The sequence below is a fragment of the Barbus barbus genome (genome assembly GCF_936440315.1).
Source record: "Barbus barbus genome assembly, chromosome: 24".
NCBI classification, from domain to species: Eukaryota; Metazoa; Chordata; class Actinopteri; order Cypriniformes; family Cyprinidae; genus Barbus; species Barbus barbus.
In genome coordinates, this window is record NC_136752.1 from 7,072,718 (window position 1) to 7,096,110 (window position 23,393).

General features: G+C 37.3%; 1 protein-coding gene across 1 annotated transcript in view; it reads right to left on the minus strand.

Moving 5' to 3' along the window:
• Nucleotides 1-23,393, minus strand: part of LOC306843651 (exostosin-1-like) — a gene marked incomplete at its 5' end in the record, with an annotated part of 289,444 nt that overhangs the window by 13,609 nt on the left and 252,442 nt on the right. Inside the window, 2 exons of the mRNA XM_079375244.1 lie at nt 4,585-4,674; nt 21,078-21,173. Coding sequence (XP_079231370.1) covers nt 4,585-4,674; nt 21,078-21,173 — 186 coding nt within the window. The remainder of the gene's footprint in view (nt 1-4,584; nt 4,675-21,077; nt 21,174-23,393) is intronic.

The following is a 23,393-nucleotide window of genomic DNA, read 5'->3' on the forward strand; positions in this document are numbered from 1 at the left end:
CCCCTATATTACATTTCCCATTTTAATAAGCCAGTTAATGAGTCGAAACAATGCAATTATCAATTCTGTGGAGCCATAACGCTGCACAGTCTTAACAAAATGGAAACTACTGCTAAATATGCCATATTCTCACAGTCTCAGCACTTTTCAATTAAAACCCTATCAAATGCTTAAAGGGCAATTACTGGGGCAGATTACTGTGCGAAACGAGAGGAAGCTTCCCTCCAAATGTTGCTGGATTTGTTTAAAGCCACAAGAGCTTTCACACTGAGACTCAAACTTTTGTAATACGGCTTCTGTAATCTTGTAGCGCTATAAAAGTTAAGTGGATATTCTGGCCAGGCAGAGGTAAAGATGCAGTGGGTGCAGTTAATAAAACATCAGTATGATGAATTATGATTAGCAGGTTTCAAACACACACTGAGCTATGCCATACATAATGGATTTGAGAAATTAGAAGCTTTCCAGCCATCTGATTGGACGTATTCTCACTGCTTGTGACATTTGAAATATTATTCTGAACCAGATTATAATTTACAACGTACACTGCAGTACAGCTAATGCACTTCAAAAATGCTAGTAAATTTCACAAGCAATTACAAGGAATGTCATGTAACATTGAATTGAACATTAGATCGTGAAGTAGAAAAATTGAAATCGCAGTTTTCTTTCCTCAAACTTTATGGAATTATGATAGTGTCAGACAAATGCGAGAGGAAAGAGATCAGTCTTTGGGATTTAATTGGTTTTGCTGACTTCTACTACTGAATGGTGTAGCTTTTTAAAACTTGCACCATCAAAGAGGGTCAACAAAATCTTTCAAGATCCGACTGCAAAGGAGTTCGCAGTACATTCCATAACCAGATTAATTCCCACATTGTTTTTTCTTCCACCATTGTCAGGGTATTTACAAACAAGCTTCATAGTCCCTCGGCCAGGAAAGCTGCCAAAAATGTGTTTCTTTTGTTTTTAACACCCTTAACCCTGTAAACTGTTGGAGAATTCCACTGGCAACATCTCTGCCTTAATCAAACTTAGACCTACGACACCCTAATAATCAAAAGCCCCTCTCTGTTCGGAGAATAAATAAATCCCAGAATTCTTCACATTGCCTGAAACATCTTTGCCAGATGGTGCAGCCATGTTTTGTGAATTGGCACTGCAGCCACACAGATTTGCATATCACAGCTCGAGGAATGATAGTTGATCACTACACATTTATAATCCTTTTAAAGAATAATTACTCCAGATTTGTCCAATTTGCTGGGAAACTGGAATTTCATTCAGGCCTTTGAAACATTAACTATTCATCTAAAATTCTAGGGACGTAGTTCACAAAACATTGCGCCACATTTGAGGATGGTATTTTATGTCAGTGCAAATACCTGCATCTATTCATTAACCGTTGCAATTTAGTTCAGTGGGTGCATCATCGTCAACATTTATAAAATCTTATAAAATTTATAAAATCTTATAAAAAAAGTGCCTGATGAAGTTCGCATTGCGCTATTACCAACAAATGATTAGACTAAGCTAGGTGTGATTTTCACCTTTTCAAATTTTCAGCCTCATTACTCCAGTCTTCAGTGTTACATGATCCTTCATTCTAATATACTGATTTGCTGTTCAACATATATTTTTTATTATCAATAGTTAAAACAGCGGAGTACATTTTCAGGTCTTGCAGGCTCTACTAATGAGCTGATGAGTTGAATCAGGTGTGTCTGATAAGGGAGACATACAAAATGCACAGGGCAGGGGTGCTTGTAGGACAGGTTTGAAAACCACTGCATTATACCATTCAAAAGCTTGGAGTCAGAGTGTGTGTGTGTGTGTGTGTGTGTGTGTGTGTGTGTGTGCGCGCGCGCGTGCGCGCGTGTGTGTGTGTGTGTGTGTGTGTGTGTGTATATACAGGGCTCCAGACAAAAAAATCGAGTAAGGAGCCATTGGCTCTTATAAAAGAAAAACTTAGGCGCCAAATTATTTTTTTAGGTGCCACAGAATAAAAGTGGTTTATTTTATTATTATCATTTTATTTTTCCCCCCTATTTTAACATTTCAATCATTTTGTCATGTGTTTATGTCTTATCTTTACTAGGCTTTATCAGCATTTTAATCCATCTTGTAGATGATCAGGTCGACCGGGGGACTAAGGTTCACTTAAAGTGTGAATTAAATGTCTTTTACAACTTGAAATATACAGTCACAAAGAATTGTTTGTTACACAGAATCTGTACCAATATCATGGACCATAACCATAAGCATCACTTGGCAACTGAGTGCAGTGCATCCTATAAATGTTGTCAGGTCTTTCACACATTCAGTCTGTTTTTCTTCATTAGTAAAATGCAATTTTATAGGAGGAGTTGAATCATGTACAACAGAATAAGTAAAAATAATATGCAACAGCGCATAAATATAGCAAACCGCTCCTCTTTATAGTTATTTTTCTAGCTGACTGATGAGTTTATGGACACTGAGTGGTTATTCTGAGGTAAATGTATTACAATGAAATGTTTACAAGCTTTATACATTTCCTCAGTTTGAAACACTGAATGAGTACAACAGCAAGTTGTACTATAGGCTTTCTTATTGCCCACCTTTTGATCATGTTCATTTCATACTATAGTAGTAAATCGAAATATATAATGGGTTCACTTGCTGCTTTAACTGAGGTGCTAAAGAGATCGCGCCTGAGCATTAAGTGCGATACTCTCCGCTCGCGCGATCCGGACGCATACACGGACCGTGTGGACGCGGGGTACTGGTGTTTATATTACCGAAAGTGTGCGCTTGTGGTCCGCATTAAAGAGCACACAAACCGCATCATTTGAATTTCGTAGCATTTTAAAGCTGATACTTTGTTTATTAAAAAGTAAGACAGCACAAAGCTTTTTGCGATTACTGGATGGCAAGTGCGCTTCAAATAACAGGAAGTCTATGCATTAACAGAACACAGCATATAGACTAAGATCTCGCTAAGAAGATCTGTGATATTGAAATTAGCTGATAATTAATAAAATTATCCATTGCTTTCATTGACGTGAACTCCGTTATATTTGCATATGAAGCGGGAATTGAAGAACGGATTTATATCCGTTTTGCGAAGACACATTTATGTGGCCAAGTGTAAATGGGGAAACGTTTTAACAAATCATATAGATATCCGATCAGAGAAAATGCATGAAGTGACCAGGTGTAAACAGGCCCTTTCAGGTCTCTCTCACTGCGTTCAGCAGACTGTGTGCGGCAGAGACGAGGACTGTTTGAAACTCTTTTCAGTAAAACTTTGATGCGCATCGTCTTATGTAAGTTTAATAGTGAACGTAACAAAAGATGTGAGCGCAAAACAATCGGGAAAAAAGTCCTTTCATGCAAATTATATATAGTCGCCAGTGGCGACCTCAGCAAAAACTTCACTCGCAAATTAATATTTTTGGTCGCAAATGCGACCATTTTAGTCGCAGTTTGGAGCCCTGATATATATAGGTTAAATTCTGTCATGTCATTGTTCTCATCAATTCTACTTTTTGAAAATACGAAAAGCATGGAAAATACTTCCAAGGTCAATTGAAAAAGAGGCTGTACATGAAAAACAGAATTAAAGGTAGCCTATAATGTATTTAATGCAATCAGCTGTCTTGAGATGCTTTTGATACCAATTTAGAAGTCGGAAATTCAAAATAAATTTGAAATGCCATCACAACTCCTAAGCAGGTGTGTAGGAATAAACAGAAGCAAACAGTCAAGCTAAAATATATGAATCCCACACTCCGCTATAGCTTGCAAATCATATTTCAATGCAACATTTCAGGCATGCAAACACACACAAATTTAAAATAAAAAGCAGCCAATGAAAGCACCATTACAATGAATAATAGCCAATAAGGGCAAAAAAAGTGACAGAAAGTCAGAATTCACAATATTTTGAGAAAGACACAAGCTGCCTCTCACCAGGATCAGTATACGGATACCAACATCTTTTTGTGAATTTGGACATCCGATTAGAGATGTCCTCTTTCTTTTTCTCTCTCTTTGTCTAGCACATATTATTGTCTGATTAAATTATACAGCTGAGAGCAATTAAAAATGAACCCAGCAGGCTGCTGATGCTGCAGTGTGCAAATATCATCTCTTCTCTCAGGGAAAATGAAGACAGAGAATTGACATTAACAAAGTGCAGAACAAACACAAAATAAGCCAGAAACGGACAATACATGCAGCATCTCAAATACCACTGAATAAAAGAGACAAAATAATGAGGTAAAAAAGGACAGGACAAAGGAAGTAGACTGGGAGAGCGAAAGTTTGTTTGTGAGTGAGAAAGGGACCACTGAAGTATTGCAATATTAGCTTAGCAAAATGCTAAAATCAAACTCTTTTGAAATTAGTTGTGTTTTCCTTGCACTTTATATGAGAAATGCTATTTCAAAATGACAATTTGTTATAAATGTAATAATACTTTTCAATATAATGTCAATTTTGTCACTTGACAAAGGATTGAGATTTTGAAAGATACAACCAAATACAATCATTTCAAATACAGTAACATTTATCATGATGAATGAATGTGTGATCTCTCACCTCATTGGTGGACAGAACCGAGTCCTCATCCAGGCTGAGAACTGCATCAGTTTTGATAGCTTGATGAGGGAAAAAACGTCCACTCATCGTCTGAGGGGAAATAAGAAGTGACATTAATGATTCACAGATTTTCAGCACAGAATGTGGTTGAAATTTGTTCATTTACACTATTAGCTTTGGATTTGCATTTTTTTTTTTTACATTGTTCAGAAATGAGAATGTATTTATTAATGAAACTTTACTTTGACACATCCTTGTCTATCTTGCCTCAGACATCTGTTTGTGTCTTATCAGTTCATCAAGTCAAAGTCACAATAGTTGAACATCTGCCAAAGTACAATATGGTAATTTACACCTTGCGGTAGGAAAAAGGACATTAAATAAAATATTAAGAGGGTGTAGTGCCATTTCAGGTCATTGATCATCCACTTTAATGGTGGATTGCTGAATTGTGTCAGTACACCAGTGCCAATTCATGTGTTTGTAGTCTCTCAGGGAGCGAATGACAATTCGATAAGCCATTTGGCCCCAGAAATTACTATTTTCTGGAAGATTGTACAGTTACAGCCTAGTATACACTACAGTATATAGCTTCGTTTCATACCCGTACACTATTGTACGGGACTGTCCGTATGATGCGAATTTCAGGGCCAAGAAACAAAGTCTTGCAAGTTATACAAAGTTGTTACGGTGAACACATATGAGAAGAAACTAGTTAGTAGATTTGCCAATGAATAGAAGGTTTTATTTTCAGAGTTTTGTTTGAGGCAAATAAACTAAATGTACACTACTGCAGCACAACTGTTAATGTTTTCAGAGTAACGTCAGTAAAATAATCAGTAGTTGGACATATATTATAACTACTTATAAGTCAAAACACATTTCTACTCCTTTTTTCAGAGCTTACCCAACACAGTTCCCAACTGCAACCTGTTCATATTGACATCTGCCTAATTTATTGTCAGATATTGTAGAGTTAGGTTTAGAATGTATGGCCTTTGACATCAACAACATAAGATCAGTTTGACCTGCACCCATTTTTGGGATCTAACTGAATGACTGTTTGCCAGACAGTCGGAAGTACTGAGAACAGGTTATTTATCACAGCAAAAGGGGTTGTCAACCGAGCGTTGGATTTTGTCTTCAAATATCTTACAGATTTTCTCTGAAGGTCCTGTTTATACTGCCAAGCCATTGAGAGGTTGTCTGGCAACAGAACTCTGACATGTTTAGCGAACAGTGTGACTTTGTGATATCTGTGATAGAGAGAAGGGGGGCTGTTTTTAACCCATCATTCCCTCTGTGATTAGCCATTCATCACTGCAACAGCTCTGCAGAGAGATGATGACATAACATGGTGTACAAAGTCTTCTTCCACAGATAAAAAAACTGACAAGTTATGTCTACAAATGTTAGATTGTGTCGACATGCACCAAAAATGTTAGATCAAATCTTCACACCAAGAATACTGGATTCATTATCTTTATCAGGTCCCTTCAGATGATATCTGTATTGTGTAGTATCCAAAACTAGTCAGCAAAGTTTGACAGCAAGACAGCAAGTTTTGTAAAATTCTGTCATCCTTTACACACCCTCATGCTATTTCATGACTTTCTTTTTTTCTGAGGAACACAATAGAAGATATTTTTGTAAAAATGTTGGTAACCAAACAGTTATGGTTTAACTTCCATTGTATGGACAATCAGTTCTCAGAATATACCATATAGATAAAATTATAAATTTCATTTTAAATATATAGACTTAATATTGTTGGTTCACCCTTTGCAGCTATATCAACTTTAACTCTTCTGGAAAAGGCTTTCCATAAGATTTTGGAGCATTTCTGTTGGTAATGTTTGTCCATTCATCCAGCAGAACATTTGTGAGGTCAGGCTAACTGGTGTTGGACGAGAAGGCCTGGCTCACAATCTCCATTCCAGTGTTTGATGGGGTCGAGGTCATGGCTCTGTGTGGGCCAGTCGAGTTCTTCCACATCCAGCCATGTCTTTATGGGCCTTGCTTTGTGCACTGGGGCACAGTAATGCTGGAATAGAAAAGGGCCTTCTCCAAGTTGTTTCCACAATATTGGAAGCACATCATTCTCCAAAATGTCTTGGTATGCTGAAGCATTAAGTTATCCCTTCATTCCAGCCTATTCCAGCCCCTGAAATCCATCCCATACCATTATCCTTCCTTCGCCAAACTTTACAGTTGGCACATTGCAGTCAGGCACGTAATGTTCTCCTGACATCTGCCAAACCTAGACTCACCCATCAGACTGCAAAACAGAGAAGAGTGCTTTGCCACTTCACAGAACAGGTTTCCACTGCTCCAGAGTCCAGTTGTGGCGTGCTTTACATTCAGTAATGAAGAGGCGTATCCTAATACTTTTGACTATACAGTGTATCTTGTTTATGTTCCACAAGAAGAAAGTCATATAGATTTGGAATGAAATAAAGGTGAGTAAATGATGGCAGCATTTTTAGTTAATTCTGAAACGGAATTAAAGTGAAAGGGGAATTGCTGCTTGCATACTATTTCACTTCCATATTTTGACATATTTCAGAGTGAAACAGGATTTTAAACAAAAAGTAGAGCAGAACTTCATCCATCGGTCATGTGCGTTTCAGTTTTGTTATAGTTTCATGTTTTTTGAGGTCTTTATTTTGCCATATCTTTTATTTTGAAGTTTCCTGTCACCCACATTCCTGCTTCCTGTCTCCACTGTTTTTAGGTGTTTCTGTTTGAGGATTAGTGTGTGTGTGTGTTTGTGGCTTTTTATTTTGATGTAACCTGTGAGTTATGGTACATCTCTTGGACCAGTTTAAGTCACTGTCATGTTTGATTTATTCCCAATGTTTTGTTTTGGATTCTGTATCTTTTTCAGTCATCAAATAAGTCTGCACTTTGGCTCCCTACCTCAATTTGCGTGAGTGGATAAATGTTGAATCAATAAAAGTGGGCATTGCATAACAAAACGGTCAATTGCTAGTTTTCGTGAACAATGCCTGAATAGCTGTATGTCCATTGGTTAACAATAGCCAATAAGCTGCATGGCCACAGTGACATCAACAGAAAGGGAAAGTTCTCTCAGTGGCAGACCAAGTTATTTGTCTTGATCTGGATCTGGCCTTGAAAGGTCTAATCCTACTATGGTTCTTGACTCAAACTCTGCAAATAACCCACTGTGAGTCCAACTGCTTTTAATGAATGGAAGACAGTAGAAATGAACATTTCTGATATCATTTAGAAGTAGCTTAAAAATCACTGTTTCCCACAATCGATCCTCTGTACCATTAGGACGACACTGTTTTAATCCATGACAGTAAATGGAGGCTACAGGGGTGGTTCAAACCTAATTACAATATTGACTCTTCATCAATACCTCTGAATAATTAATAAAACAGTTCATGTGAAAAGTCAAATCAAAGTTTAAAATCAAAATAACTCTACAATCACCCCTGGTCCAGGGATGCATTCTCATTAGCATAAGCTTTGAACTACCAGAGGGGAAATATAGATTCAGGGAATAGAATCAATTGACTGCCAAGTTTGTATCATTAGTGAAGATCTTAAAAGTGGACAAGCCATGTAAATCTTTAAAGCATAGAATTATCTAGTAAATGTAATATTCAACTGTTAAAAATCCATCTTGCTTCAGATGGGAACAATAAGGCATGTAAAACATACTTTGTATAGTGAATTTAAAAGATGCCCTGCCCTATTGACTTCCATTTTATGTGCATTATTTAAAAAAAATGCATTATTATAGTTGACAGATGCTGTGACTGCAGTATGTAATATATGCATATCACTGCATTTATCATTCTGAGTCTTCTCTCATATATGTAGGGGTTCTGGAAAGGACTATGTAGTTATCTGGGAGGCCAGCTGTCTTTGTTGACACATGGCTCCTTCCTATGATATCACTCCTTTTCCCTCAAGACACGCTTTATTTAACTGTAAAGCTCACATAATCTTCCACAGGGACTGTCTGCCCTTTACGGTCTCTTCTGTTTCCTCGCATTGCATTATATATATTTTAGAGATGGTCAATATTACATATTTTTTAAAATAGACTAGCAGTTTTGTTGAATCCCTGAGACATTGGGGTGGTTTCAGGTTCACCTGACCCCGATTAGATACGTTTCTTAAGGGGCCTTTACATAAGCCATGTCAAAAACAGCTGGGTGTAGTTCAGTAGAATGGAATATGGAACACCACGGAGGATTTCAAGACACATTTTTAAAGTGTTTTCTAAATGTAGTGCTTATGACACTAAAAAAACCCTTAAAAGATGTCATGTTATGACAGTATATAGAGTTGTGACTCTAAAGACCTCACAGCATGGCATCTTTAAGACACTGCCCTCCTAGGGTTTTACTATGCAATCAGTTAAAGCACACCATTTAGCATGCTAATTTAAGCACTGCCACTAAGGAAAACAATGCTAAAATCCAGTTTAGCCAGTAGCTTTCTTCACTGGTCTACTTCTGTGCCATGTGTATTTAAATGAAATCATTATGATGCAAATACACCTTCTTTCTATGTATATTTATGCCTTTTTCCACAAAAGTCTGAGTAAATGTCCACAAAAGTCTGAGTAAAGACGCCAACGTAGCATGACTAACCATAACAGCAACAAACTACTTCCAACAAGTAGCACAACCAAACAACCTGAGGGAATATTCACAAAAACACACTCACCTACGTAAACGTAGCAGCCTTAAAATGTCTGCAATAAATCATTCCAGCGAAGATGTTTGTTTGAATGGTTCATTTAAATTAATAATAATAAAAAACTTTTTACAGATTCAAGTTCCTCTACTGTTTTTAAGTTATGTAAATTAGCGTTTTGGTTTAAGGCAGAATGAATGCACATTTTCCAAATACATGTTATGTATCTTAACGTGAATAATTCACCCGTGCATGTCTTTATTTTTTTTTTTTAACCTCATAATTCCTAAAATCAATGTTCTCTCCAATAATTTAGGTTGCATATTTTCGTTATTCTTATTTTACACTTTTAGTGTAAGCTTGCATTCAGATCAGCCTCAATTCAATCAACAGATGGGTAGAAACAAGTCCCTAGCCTAAATTTTTTTTTTCAGTTTCACTCGTATGTAATGTGTAATACTCATCACAATACGGAGGAAAAGAGTTATTTAATTGGGATTTAAATTGAATTTATTTAAATTTTAATTGGGATATATATATATATATATATATATATATATATATATATATATTTTTTTTTTTTTTTTTTTTTTTTTATTATTCTGTGGCAGAAACAAACTTCCATATAAAACAACCTAGACAGCACATGCAAATAAACTGTATTAGCAAATGCCCTTCATTTTCCCACAATCTGTCTTGCCTATCTGGTCTATCTTTCTGTTCATGACATCAAACCTCAATAAGATGCTTGCTATTATGACCTCTAGAGATTGCACTTCTAGTGAAAATCAAGTTCATGCCTCTCTATTAAGCTTTTACCTCAGTATTAAACAACTCCAATCTATCTTAATCAGCACTCAGATAAAAGCGTGTTATGTTTTGGATGTGGCGTTTGATAGCTTATTAGTCACAATATGATTTAATTTTGACAAATGGCTTTTGATTAAAACTTTGATTATCTATTTCACAGTAGTTTGACACATTAATTCACACTCCTTTCAAAGTAAGTAGCTGCATTTTATTTAGAGCTCTGGACTGTGTGTGTTTTTCTAATCTACATGATTTTGAAATCTATGTTTGTAATTATCACCAGTTATATCACCAAAGACTAAACTTTTAGGACTAGTATTAGGCCAAAATTACTCTTCAACCTTTGTCGGGTGGATAGAAAGATGGAGAATGTAACACACACACACACACACACACAGTACCACAAAACCAGTCATAAGTGTAAATTTTTCGAAATTGAGATTAATACATAATCTGAAAACTGAGGGTGCAAAAAAATAAATAAATAAATAAAAGAAACCTGAGGAAATCGCCTTAAAAGCTGTCCAAATGAAGTTCTTAGCAATGCACATTACTAATCAAAAATTCAGTTTTAATATATTTACGGTAGAAAATTTACAAAATATCTTCATGGAACATGATCTTTACTTAATATCCTAATGATTTTTGGCATAAAACAAAAATGTATAATTTTCACCCATACAATATGTTTTTGGCTATTGCTACAAATATACCCCAGCGACTTAAGACTGGATTGTGGGTCAGTCAGTCACACATGCACACGCACACATACTATATAAAATGTCTGGTTGCATTTTAAGCTTGGCCTATATTAATGTATGTGCATACTGATATGATGCTTACACTGAAAGCATATCTAGTACCTGTACATTATATTTAAATTTTATATAATATTAATGTTTTAGCTGAAATTAAGGTGCTTGGATTGAAGTAACACATTTTCAATTTTTCACAAAGAAACAAACAAACTAATTGGATAGTTGGATTTATATCATCCAAATCTTCCAACACAACTTCCAAAAAGCACATACTGTATGAATCCCGTATATGGAGGCAAACCCATTAATGCAAATTCAAAAAGCTGTTAGCATCTTGATGAATGATACTCAGATCAGCCTGTCATGATGATGATAATTGAAATGTCAGTCTCATAATGAATCTCTTGAGATGACAAATTGTTATGTTGGGTCATTAATGTGTTTGTGTATCAGACCTTTACAGTTCCCCAATGGAAAGGCATTTTAAGTGGTCTAGATGACCCTTGAACTTTCCCCTATGGCATTTATTGTGTCTCACTTGAAACAGCTTAGTATCCCATAGGTAGAATTTTGACTATATCAGCATAATGTCTGGTCAAATTTTTCAGTCCATTCTGCCCAATAATGTGTTTTCATGTTATTTTAGTGGCTGGAAATAGTTCAATAACAGATATGATTCTATCTTTCAGAGATCCAATGTCACTAACTCAGTAAACTTTAACAGATGTTTGTGAAAAGGATGGTAGTAGTGTTTAGGAACCATACAGAAACCTCATATATGTATATCTAGGTAACATTTTTATTTCCATCATGCCTGAAGGTTTATTTATTCTCTGCATATATACTGAAGATATCTCCAAGGTAACATATGCAGAGATTATTAAGGTTGCTATGGCAGACATGCAGAGCTGATGGCGGCGCGATCAGAGTCTTGATAGACTCAAGATGGCAGTGCGATCAGATGCAGCGGCTGCTCCGGGTCCCAAAGACGATGCTTTTATGTCTTTTAATGTCGTCTGTTCGTCTCCAAATAGTGTAAAATTACCACTAACTCGCAAGGAAATCAATCCAAAACACATGTATGATCGCCAAAGCCTTTTAGATATCGGCAACGCGTACAAACAACAACTCTCGCCGGCGGCTACTGAGAAGCTACGAGGCATTTGTTTACTGCTGGAGCTGGACCTCGAGACCGTGGCCACGCCTACTGACGCTACCCGCACAAGGCAGCATCGCAAGCGGTGTGAGAGAGGACGGAAGCGCGGTAAGCGCGGAGGTATACGAGCTAGGCTCTTCCAACACTCATGCTCTCAAACATTTGCTCTCTGGAAAACAAACTGGACTTAATTCAACTCAGTCGGTCTACACAGCATGAGGCAAGGGATTGTTGTGTTTGTTTTCACCGAAACATGGCTAAACTACAACATCCCGGACTCTGCCATTTAGCAGCACGGGTTAACCAGCTACCGAGCGGATAGAGATTCTTCCCTATCTGGTAAGACCCGCGAAGGTGGCTTGTGTGTGTGTAACTGGTGTGAAAAATGCATTGATTTAATCTGATTCGTTTTTTTCTTTTATATTGTATTATTTATTTTATTATATAATGTTGTAATTTTACTGTTTTGTAATAGGAGTGAGTTAATGATTTTCACAAAACTTTGTTCCTGTTAATATTCACGAGTTATAAGTATTAATGCAGCCGAACTTTTCTTGGATGTTTTGTTCCTGAGGGAGCGTCATTAGTGGAACACTTCCTGAGTTTCCCCCTTGCGTGCGTGCGTGCGATATCGTCAGTCTGATATATGTGAAGCTGACGAGCGCATGGGTTGATCGCTTCTCTCCGTGAATACCTCTGGTATGTCGTCATTTGTTTGAAAATATATACGATCTTCACTCTGTAAGCCTGACTGAGCAATAGCAGAACCAGATTGTGTTAGTTGTGATGATGTGAGTTAACTTTTAATTCGGATTTTGTGCAAATCATCATGGTGCTAACTAGTTAGCATTTTGTGCTTAGTGTGTGACCAGAGTGAGAGAAGCCGATGCACTATCGATCCACTGATGATCTCTCTTCATTTCTCTCAGGTATGTTGTTAAAAAAAAGTTCTGTTTCATAAAGGAAAGAGGTCCAGTAGGTTAATGAAAATATATTGCACGTAGAGTGTGATTTAATAATCCGTGATGCACGTGGTGTCACCTGCACACGTTAAAGTGCTAATTATATTCAATGTTTCATTTGATTTTTGGTACATAATGTGAAGAAATATGGATTTATATTTACAAATAGTTTTATAATTGATTATTTCCCTTATCGTGTTATGTTACAAAGTATAAATATTTGAACTATTGCATATGTTAATAATGTAGCATACCAAAATATATATAAATCGTAATGTATTATAAGGAAGACAAGACATGTATGTAATGTGTTTTGAATTATTATTTTTTTATTATTATTTAAATATTGTATCTTTTTGTTTATTGATTGTGCAATCATTAATAGTCTGATATATGTGAAGCTGACGAGCGCATGGGTTGATCGCTTTTCTCCGTGAATACCTCTGTGTGTGACCAGAGTGAGAGAAGCCGATGCACTATCGATCCACTGATGATCTCTCTTCATTTCTCTCAGATTAAAAGTCACTGGATCTCATTGCTGAGTGGTTGTGTGGTTATTGTGCGACGAGTGACGGGTCCAGACACGCTACATGTGTATATCAACAAAGACTGGTGTAACAATGCTGCGGTATTATCAAAACACTGTTCATCGCTGGTGGAGTTTGTTTGTGAAGTGTCGACCGTTCTATCTGCCGCGGGAGTTCACGGCCATTGTTATCGTCGCTGTTTACATCACCCGTGTGCAAACGCTAAGGACGTACTTCGTGAACTGTATAGCGCCATCAGTGAACAACAAACAAATAACCCTGACGGCTTTTTCATCATAGCCGGTGACTTCAACCACGCAAACACACTGGACTTTGTTTACACAACAGTAAAGAACGCTTACAAGGCTGTACCCTTCCCCCACCTCGGGTACTCAGACCACATCTCTGTTATGCTAATCCCAGCATATAGACCACTTCTCAAACTCGCCAAACCGATTCAAAAGCAGATCACAGTATGGCCAGACAATGCCACCTCAGCACTGCAGGACTGCTTCCAGGACACAGACTGGAACATGTTTAAAGACGCAGCCACCTACAACAACCACACAGACCTGCATGAGTACACTGAAACTGTGACGGCTTACATCAAAAAGTGCACTGATGATGTGACAGTCACCAAGACCATCACCACACGTGCAAACCAGAAGCCATGGATGACAGCAGAGGTTCGTGGGCTGCTAAAGACCACAGATGAAGCATTCAGATCAGGAGATAAAGCAGCCCTCAAAACAGCAAGAGCCGATCTGTCCTGTGGCATCAAAAATGCAAAATGGTCATATGCTCAAAAAAAAAATCAACAATCACTTCACAGACAGCAGAGACACACGGAGCCTGTGGCAAGCCATTCAGACCATCACTGACTACAAGCTCCTGCCACAGGCCTGTGATGATGACACATCCCTCCCCGATGCACTTAACCACTTTTATTCACGGTTTGAAATGCAGAATGACACACCTGCACAAAAACTGCCCACACCTCCCAACGACCGGGCGCTCTGTCTGTAAGGAAGACCCTATCTAAGATTAACCCACGCAAGGCTGCGGGTCCTGACAACATACCTGGCCGTGTTCTGAGAGACTGTGCTGCACAGCTGACAGATGTCCTAACAGATATCTTCAACACCTCGCTGAGCCAGGCAGTCGTCCCCACATGTCTCAAATCCACAACAATCAGACCGGTACCAAAGAAATCACCTGTGTCCTGTCTAAATGACTACCATTCCATAGCACTGACTCCAATCATGATGAAGTGCTTTGAGAGGCTAGTCATGCACAACATCAAAGCCTCCCCAACACACTCGACCCGCTCCAGTTTGCATACCGTCCAAACCGCTCTACGGACGATGCAATTTCCTCCACCTGGCTCTTACCCACCTAGAAAATAAAGACTCCTATGTTAGAATGCTGTTCATTGACTTCAGCTCGGCATTCAACACAATAATCCCACAACAGCTCTTGAATAAACTAAACCTTCTGGGCCTTAACAATTCCCTTTGTAATTGGATCCTGGACTTTCTAACCGGAAGACCTCAGTCAGTCCGTGTCGGCCACAAAACCTTGAGCACTACCACACTGAGCACAGGTGCCCCACAAGGCTGTGTGCTCAGCCCGCTGCTCTTCACACTGCTGACCCACGACTGCACTACCAAGTTCAGCTCCAACCACATCATCAAGTTTGCTGATGACACAACAGTGGTAGGTCTCATCAGCAACAATGGTGAAACGCACTACAGAGAGGAAGTGGCACAGCTGGCTGAATGGTGTGGCACTAACAATCTGTCCCTCATTGTGAAGACAAAGGAGGTTGTGATGGACTTCAGAAGAAACTCCGCTGACCACCCCCCACTGACCGTTGACAGCTCGACTGTGGAGAAAGTCAGCAGCACTAAATTCCTGGGGGTGCACATCACAGAGGATCTCACCTGGACCACCAACACCAGGTCACTCTCCAAAAAGGCACAACAGCGCCTACACTTTCTCCGCCGGCTGAAAAGAGCAAGTCTCCCTCCACCCATCCTCACCACATTCTACAGAGGCACCATTGAGAGCGTGCTGACCAGCTGCATCAATGTCTGGTACGGGAACTGCAGTGCTGCTGACCGCAAGACCCTCCAGCGGACAGTGAACACAGCTGCAAAGATCATCGGTGCCCCTCTCCCCTCCATCCTGGACATTTTCCTTACACGATTCTCCAGCAAAACCAACAGCATCGTGAAGGACTCCACCCATCCCTCCCACAGTCTCTTCCAGCTCCTACCATCAGGAAGACGGTACCGAAGCATCAGAGCCCGCTCCGCCAGACTGCTCAACAGCTTTTTCTCCCAGGCTGTGAGAGCCCTGAACTCAAACCACCCCACCCCCCTCTGAAACCCCATGCAAACCCCTACCTCCTGAAACATGGACCATTTTTAGTTTGTATAGGGTAAATATTTATGTGAAGCATTCATATAGTTTGCATATTTTATCTTTAATTTTTTTAGTTTGTATAGGGTAAATACTTATAGTATACTTATAGTTAAAATCTGTCAGTAGGTTAGTTGTGTATAGGTTTATAGTGTTTTTTACTTCATTGTTGTATGTCTGTATTTATGTAGTACCGTGGTCCTGCGAGGCACGACATTTTGTTCCACTGTATGTCCCCACATGAGCGGAATGACAATAAAGCTCAACTTGAACTTGAAGTAAACCTGCATTTGATAATCAGTTTGAAAATGATATATTTTTATTTGGACGTTGACCAATGAGCAACAAATAGAATCCAGTGCCTAATATGGCTTTCTAATGCCACATACCTACAAACCAAATTACATTTATTCTCTAGATAAATGTAGTTGAATTATCATAGGCTTTACTGAGATATTCATCCCTATCAGTGTGCTTTTAAGGCACAGTACAATAACAAACTGTCAGGTTGATTTATGAGAAATCTGCTCACAAAAAAAAAAAAAAAATGCTTTGCTGTGTGGACTTGTGGACTCCACAAGACCTCTAATCGTGTCCTGTGATATCTGGTACCAAGGCATTCGCAGAAGATCTCTAACCCTGCTTCTACACTGTGGAAAATAAATAAATATATATATATATATATAACAGCATATGCTGGTTATATAGATTTTGAAGTGTGGTAGTTGGTCATGAGCTGGTTTAAGCTGGTCTTGAGAAATTAGCTCCTGCTCAGAACCAACTAAGGACCAGCTTAAATGAGCTGCCATGCTTTAAAACATACATAACCAGCATATGCTGCGGTTTTCAATAGGGTAAAGACCTACCACACTGCAGACTTCAATTCCAGCCCTGTTCCAGTTCACCTGCCTGTAATTAAATGAGCTGGTTCAAGTGTGTTTGAGTCCATGTAATTTGCTTGGTGGGGCCTCCATGGAAGGGATTTGTTGGTCCAGCACATCCCATAGATCAGGGGTCTCCAACCCTGCTCCCGATGAGCAACAGTCCTGCAGATTTCAGCTCCAACCTCAATCAAACACACCTGAACCAGCTAATCAAGGTGTTCAGGGTTACTTGATAATTACAGACAGGTGTGTTTAATTGGGTTGGAACTGAAGCCTGCAGGACGGTAGATCTCCAGGAGCAGGGATGAAGATCGGATTGAGATCTTGGAATTTGGTGGCCAAGGAAACACCTTAAACTCTTTGTCATGTTCCTCAAACCATTCCTAAAAAATATTTTCAGTGTGGCAGGATGCATTATCCTGCTGTAACAGGCCATTGCTATCAGGGAGCACCACTGTCAACAATCATTAGGTGGGTGGGACATGTCAAAGTAACATCCAGATGATAAGTTCTTCAGCAATTTGAACAACAGTAGCTCTACAGTAGTTTTTCTGTGTGATTGGACCAGACAGACTAGCCTTTGCTCCCAATTTGCATCAATAGCCACTTTTCCACTGTCAGGTCAACGCGAGCCAGGGCTAACAACAAGCCGGACGGGGTAAATAGACTCACACTTTGAGCCTTGAGCCCAAGATCAAGCTGCGTTTCCACTGTTGGACCAGCGCTACTGTAAAGCCCACTGTAAACTATATCGTAAAACAAACTTAACAAAAATGGAAGTTTGGTCCTTACATAAAGACTTAAGACAGACTTCAGCATTAATGTTTTATAAACCAATGATTTACGATAAAAAATAGTAATTTATTCATTTGTATCAGCATGCTAAATCAAACTGATATTTATCATTATTTTACATAAAAAGAGACTTGTTCAGTCACAGGTACTCCTTTTATTTGTGATGACAGGAATGGGCAAAACACCTCCATTTGGGATTTTAAGTCCAAATGCGTACACATACGTATAACACAACAGAAAAATACTGATAAACTCTTGTATGTTTTCACCAAATTTCTTTGAAAAGAATGAACATTTATATTAATTTCCACGGTGCATGTAATCTGAGGAGGTTTGAGCGCTGTCTCCCGTCTCACTATACTGTTATCCTTTCAGCCAAAGCAACAGAGGGAGCTCACAGACAGAAAATCAGAGTTATCAGTTACACAGAGTATATGAAATTTATGACATATGTGGATTCAGAACTCTGGTATCAACAAAGACACATGCAGAAGGCAGAACATATGAAACATGAATCCAATTATTACATGATTATAATCATATATGATTTGTCTAAGTTCTTCAAGCAGTCTCTGGCATTTTCATAAGCATAACGTGTTTTTAGTATACCGATCGTTAGCATATGTAGCCTTTAGCATCGCAAAAAACAATAAATTTCTGCCTCATACGCTGATCAGAATTTTCATCGGATTGCAATCGTAAGTTAATTCAGACACCGGGTCTCATTCACTAAGCATGCGTAAACACAAATTTGTGCGTGAAACCTTCGTACAAATGTTTTTCACAAACAAATTTATTCTAAATTTAAGAAAAAATATAGGAACAATTGACTTCAAACATCCAAAAAAAGCTCTCTGGCTGGTCTTAATCTCTCTTTCTTTCTCTCTCTCTTTATTTATTTAAGATAAAAAGTATGTTTTATTTTTTTAACTATATTTATACAGTCAAAGAGTAAGAAAAGCTGTGTTAGACTATAGCTCAAGCTGCGAGTTTTATCTCAATAACAGTGCATGCGCAGCCAGCTAATGAAAGCTCTGTAAACTGGGTCAATATAAAAAGTGTTATATTGTGTATGGGCTGCGTGGAGTATCTTTGACGCGAGTGACAGAAGGCTGTAAGGAAAGCGCGTGCGGAAAGCCCTTATATAGAAATGGGCTGGGCGTGTTTTATGCAAATGGCTAGCTTTGTTCATTTGCTCATTCAGAACACTCCAGATTCACTAACACTAAGTAGTAAGAACTAAAAACAAATTAATATGTGCATGCTTATTTGTGTGAATTAGGCGGAAAGTGTTTGTGAGAACTTTGAATGTGCATATAAATACGAATAATCTATGCAATTATTAGTGTATGAGACCCACTGTCTGAAAGTGTGTTTTGCCATAGCCAAAAATACATTGTGTGGGTCAAAATTATTTAATGAATTATTTTTATTAAGTAAAGATTAAGTAAATGTCTTACTGTAAATATATCAAAACTAGTAATATGCATTGCTAAGAACTTCATTTCGGCAACTTTAAAGGCGATTTTCTCAGTATTTTGACTTTTTTGCACCCTCAGATTCCAGATTTTTAAATAGTTGTATCTCAGTCAAATAGTGTCATATCCTAACAAACCATACATCAATGAAAATATTATTTATTCAGCTTTCAGGTAATCTATAAAACTCAATTTCGAAAAATTGACACTTAACACTGGTTTTGTGGTCCAGGGGGCGTATTACAGAAAGTTTCTTATCTTAGGTCTTAATTTAAGATATGATATGTTAAATTGGGATTTTTCGCAAATTCGTATTACAGAATTAAATCTTAACTTGATTAGGGATTCTTATCCTATCTTACAAAATAGTATCTTATCTCTAGTTAGGAAATCTTAAATGGCATAATCAAGCTCGACAATCCACTCTCAGGTCTGTTGCCAAGCAACCAACACTGCTGATGAGGTAAACAAAATAATAGAAGCTACTTCACTTTGAAAATCGCCTTTTGCAAAAAAACGTAAGGCATTAGTCACTTGCACTGCAATCAGTAATGCTCCGTGACACTTTTGTTGGTCTCTATAATGCTGGTTGCAGTTCCTGTGGTAACTGTAATATGTTTTGCGGCAGTCTGTAATTACTTATGTTTTGTTATCAAAATATAACACATCTTCCAAGAGTCTTTCTACCATTAAACATTCGTTCTTCATTTTCAACTATTAATAAATGTAATACCATTGTCGGACAGCACAGTTGTAAACGTTTTTTGGGCACGCACTTGCACGCTCACTTTTGGCCCAACGGTGGAAATGCGGCTAATGAGTTTTGGGTGTTCATGACCCTGATTACGGTTCACAGGTTGTCCTTCCTTGCACCACTTTTGACAGGTACTAACCACTGCATATGGGGATCATCCCAAAAGACATGCCATTAGATGCTCTGACCCAGTTGTCTAGCCATCATTATTTGGCCCTTGTCAAAGATCTTTTTATTTCACCCGTTCTTCCCACTTCCAACACATGAAATTCAAGAACGGAATTTTCGGTTATCGGTTATTTATTTTACCTGTCAGTGGTTTTAATGTTATGTCAGATCAGTATCTATAGAAAACCTGGAATTCTCCTGAGCTGCACGTATGTTAACTGTAACATAACCTATTGAGAGTGTTTTAAGTGACTTTTCTAAAAAATTCACAAATCTGCTGTAAATGTGCTCATAGTTAACACCCAAATGTGTTAGCTTCACAAAAATATCGAGTTAAACATATTTTTTCTCTTTTTTTCCTCACATTTTCCTACTACTCTATTTATATAAAACCCTAAATAGCTACATTTTGAGATATGAGATAAAACAACTAAGGGATATGTTAGGATACAAAGTAATCTATCACATTAAGTTGCTCAGGCTAACTGTTTCTGCAAATAACACATGACAAGATGTAAATGAGTAAAACATGTGCAAAGAGGGATGACGGTGAACAGACAAAGTCTGCAAGGTGCTAATGATAAGATACATTCAGAATATTCTCATAACCACCCACACTCAGCTGTGCAGATATCACACATGCACACGCACAATTTATTTCAAATCATTTTAGAGATTTTAAATGGTGACATCTGTCCTGCTATGTGTTATTCTGTTTCCTTCCCACTGGAAAGTTTGAGTCTAACTCCACTTACCTGCACTTTATGTACAAATGTGTCGCTGGAAGTTAAGTTAACATGACAAAACCTTGCTTGGGAATTTGAAAATGGTTCAAATGAGTCAAAATCATTTATTATTTTAATTCTAGAATCACAAAATATCTACAGGTTTTATCTAATATCTATAATAATTAAATTTGCATAAAAAACTAAAATATAACATTTAAAATAAAAAGGTCTTTATCTACAAGGCTATTCTGTGTGCATATCTATGTGTGCATAGTGTTTGTTGCATGTGTGTGGTTGTGCCAAGAATTGCATGCCAAGACTTAACCAACATGCAACTCTTCTATTTGTTATATCATCTTTCTCCCATCTCACCTTTCTTTTGCCCTCAATGATGGAGAAGGGTGTTGTGATGGAGGGCCACTTGTTTCTAGGTGGTGGAGGCTTCTCACAGTTCCACAGCACTAAAATCTGAAACACATTAAAACACATGAGCTGCACTCCACATTTCCATACACATGCAAAACATGAGTATTCAATGTTAGATTGCAACCGGTTTTGTAGGTGCGGGTGTGAATTATTACAGCCCACATGCAAAAAGTAATCAAAATTTCTCAACAAATCCCATTCTCATTTATTAGTCCTGAAAACAGGTGTGAGAGGCACTAGAATAATTTACAACAAACTAGAAATGACTTCTCATTTTTAATTAAGTGTTAATTAAGGGCATTTGCAGACACAGTCTAATGTTAGCTCTTGTGAAAAGAGTATGGTTAACTGTATTTAATGTGCTTCAAATCTTAAAAAAACTGCACTTGTTGACATTGTAATATGGTTTAATTTAAATGTAAATTACACGCAATTTAGTGTTCAAAAACATTACATACATTTTTTACAAGGTAATATGAATATTATTATAATTATAATATTATTAGTAATTCTCTATTATAAACTGAACCGATGCAATGTCAGCTGACAAGAAGTTGTTTAAAGTATAGAAACTTTGTGCAAAGAAGCAGTGACCCATTAGGAACACAGATAGTGAAGCTAACATGATTTGTCACTTGTCAGATACCGCGGCCAGACTGAGTGTATGCTAGTTTTGCACAGCCAGACGTTTGACTAGTTTTACATGATTTGTTGCTGCCCACATACAGGTACATAATAAAAAATGATGTGTGGAAAACCATGTCAAAATTCGTGGGCATTCTAAATGTGTTTGATTCATGCATTCATAATCATTCATCTTGTTCATGATATGATGCATTAGCCAGGGCTGCAATTAATATACCGACACTTTCCCTCCAGAAAGTAAAAAGGTATAGCACATCCAAAATGGAAAATCACCTACTCAATGTCATACTGTTCCAAACCTATGATTTTATATACAGTGCCCTCCATAAGTATTGGAGCAGTAAAGACAAAATTGCTCTGTTGGCTGTGGAGTCAAGACATTTACAAATATGATTAAAGGATGAATATGAGACAAAACTACAGAATGTCACATTTTATTAATAGCTGTTTCAACACATACATGTTTTACCAAATAAAAAAAACAGCACTTTTGTAATTTTGTCTTTACTGTTCCAATACTTTTGGAGGGCACTGTATTTGGTACATGGTTATTGTTAGATAAAAAAAAAAAAAAAAAAAAAAAGTTGAAATAAGTTGACTGAAATAAATAAATAAATAACAAATGAATTAATTAATTCCATTTATTTTCACTTGATGAACTAAAATAACTAAAAATGAATAAATAAAAATGAATAAAATAATAATATTTCAAATAATAAAAATGAATACAATTGAAGCTAAAATTAAAAACAAATAATAGAAAAAAAATTCAAATATTAACAAAAACTATAATAGTAAATCAGTGATTCTAAAGTAACACTGCTTTGGTGGCACATTAAAAGGAGAAGCTTTGCAAAATGTTCAAGCCTCTCATTAACATACAGCACAATGAAAGTGAATGGGGACCAAGAGGCTGTCAACTTCAAATGACAAAAGGCACCATAAAATGGATTTGTTATTGACTGATGTATTGTAATTCTCTTGATGCACCAAATTGTGAATATGCGCATATTCAAATAGGGTAAATAGGATTTGAGAGCTACACTGATGATTTTCAGCAAAAAGAATAATACTTTGGCCTTTTCCTCACACAAAGCTGTCAAATGACTCAAAATATTATTTACATTTAGTCATTTAGATGATGCTTTTATTTAAAGCGACTTACGAATGATGACAACAGAAGCAATAATAATATTATATTATTATTAATTATTATTATTAATTATATAATAATATTATGAATATTGAATATGAATATTATATCACCCTACTGAACATGTTTTTTAAGAAGGTTTGAAACGATTTGAGAATGATAAAATGAAGACAGATTTAATTTTATTTATTTACTTTTTTTTATGAGTTATTCTTATTTTTACCAGTGATGCATCTCATTTGTGTTTTAATATAGCCAATTGTGCAGGCCGCTGATGAAGCAAGAACTCTAACCAACAATGCGACCTCCAGCAAACAATCGCTGGCAGTGTGAATGGCCATTAACCTGATGCATTTACAGTCATTTACATTTACATTTATTCATTTGGCAGACACTTTTATCCAAAGCACCTTACAATTGGGGAATACATCAAGCGATTCATCTTAAAGAGGTAAATAGACACA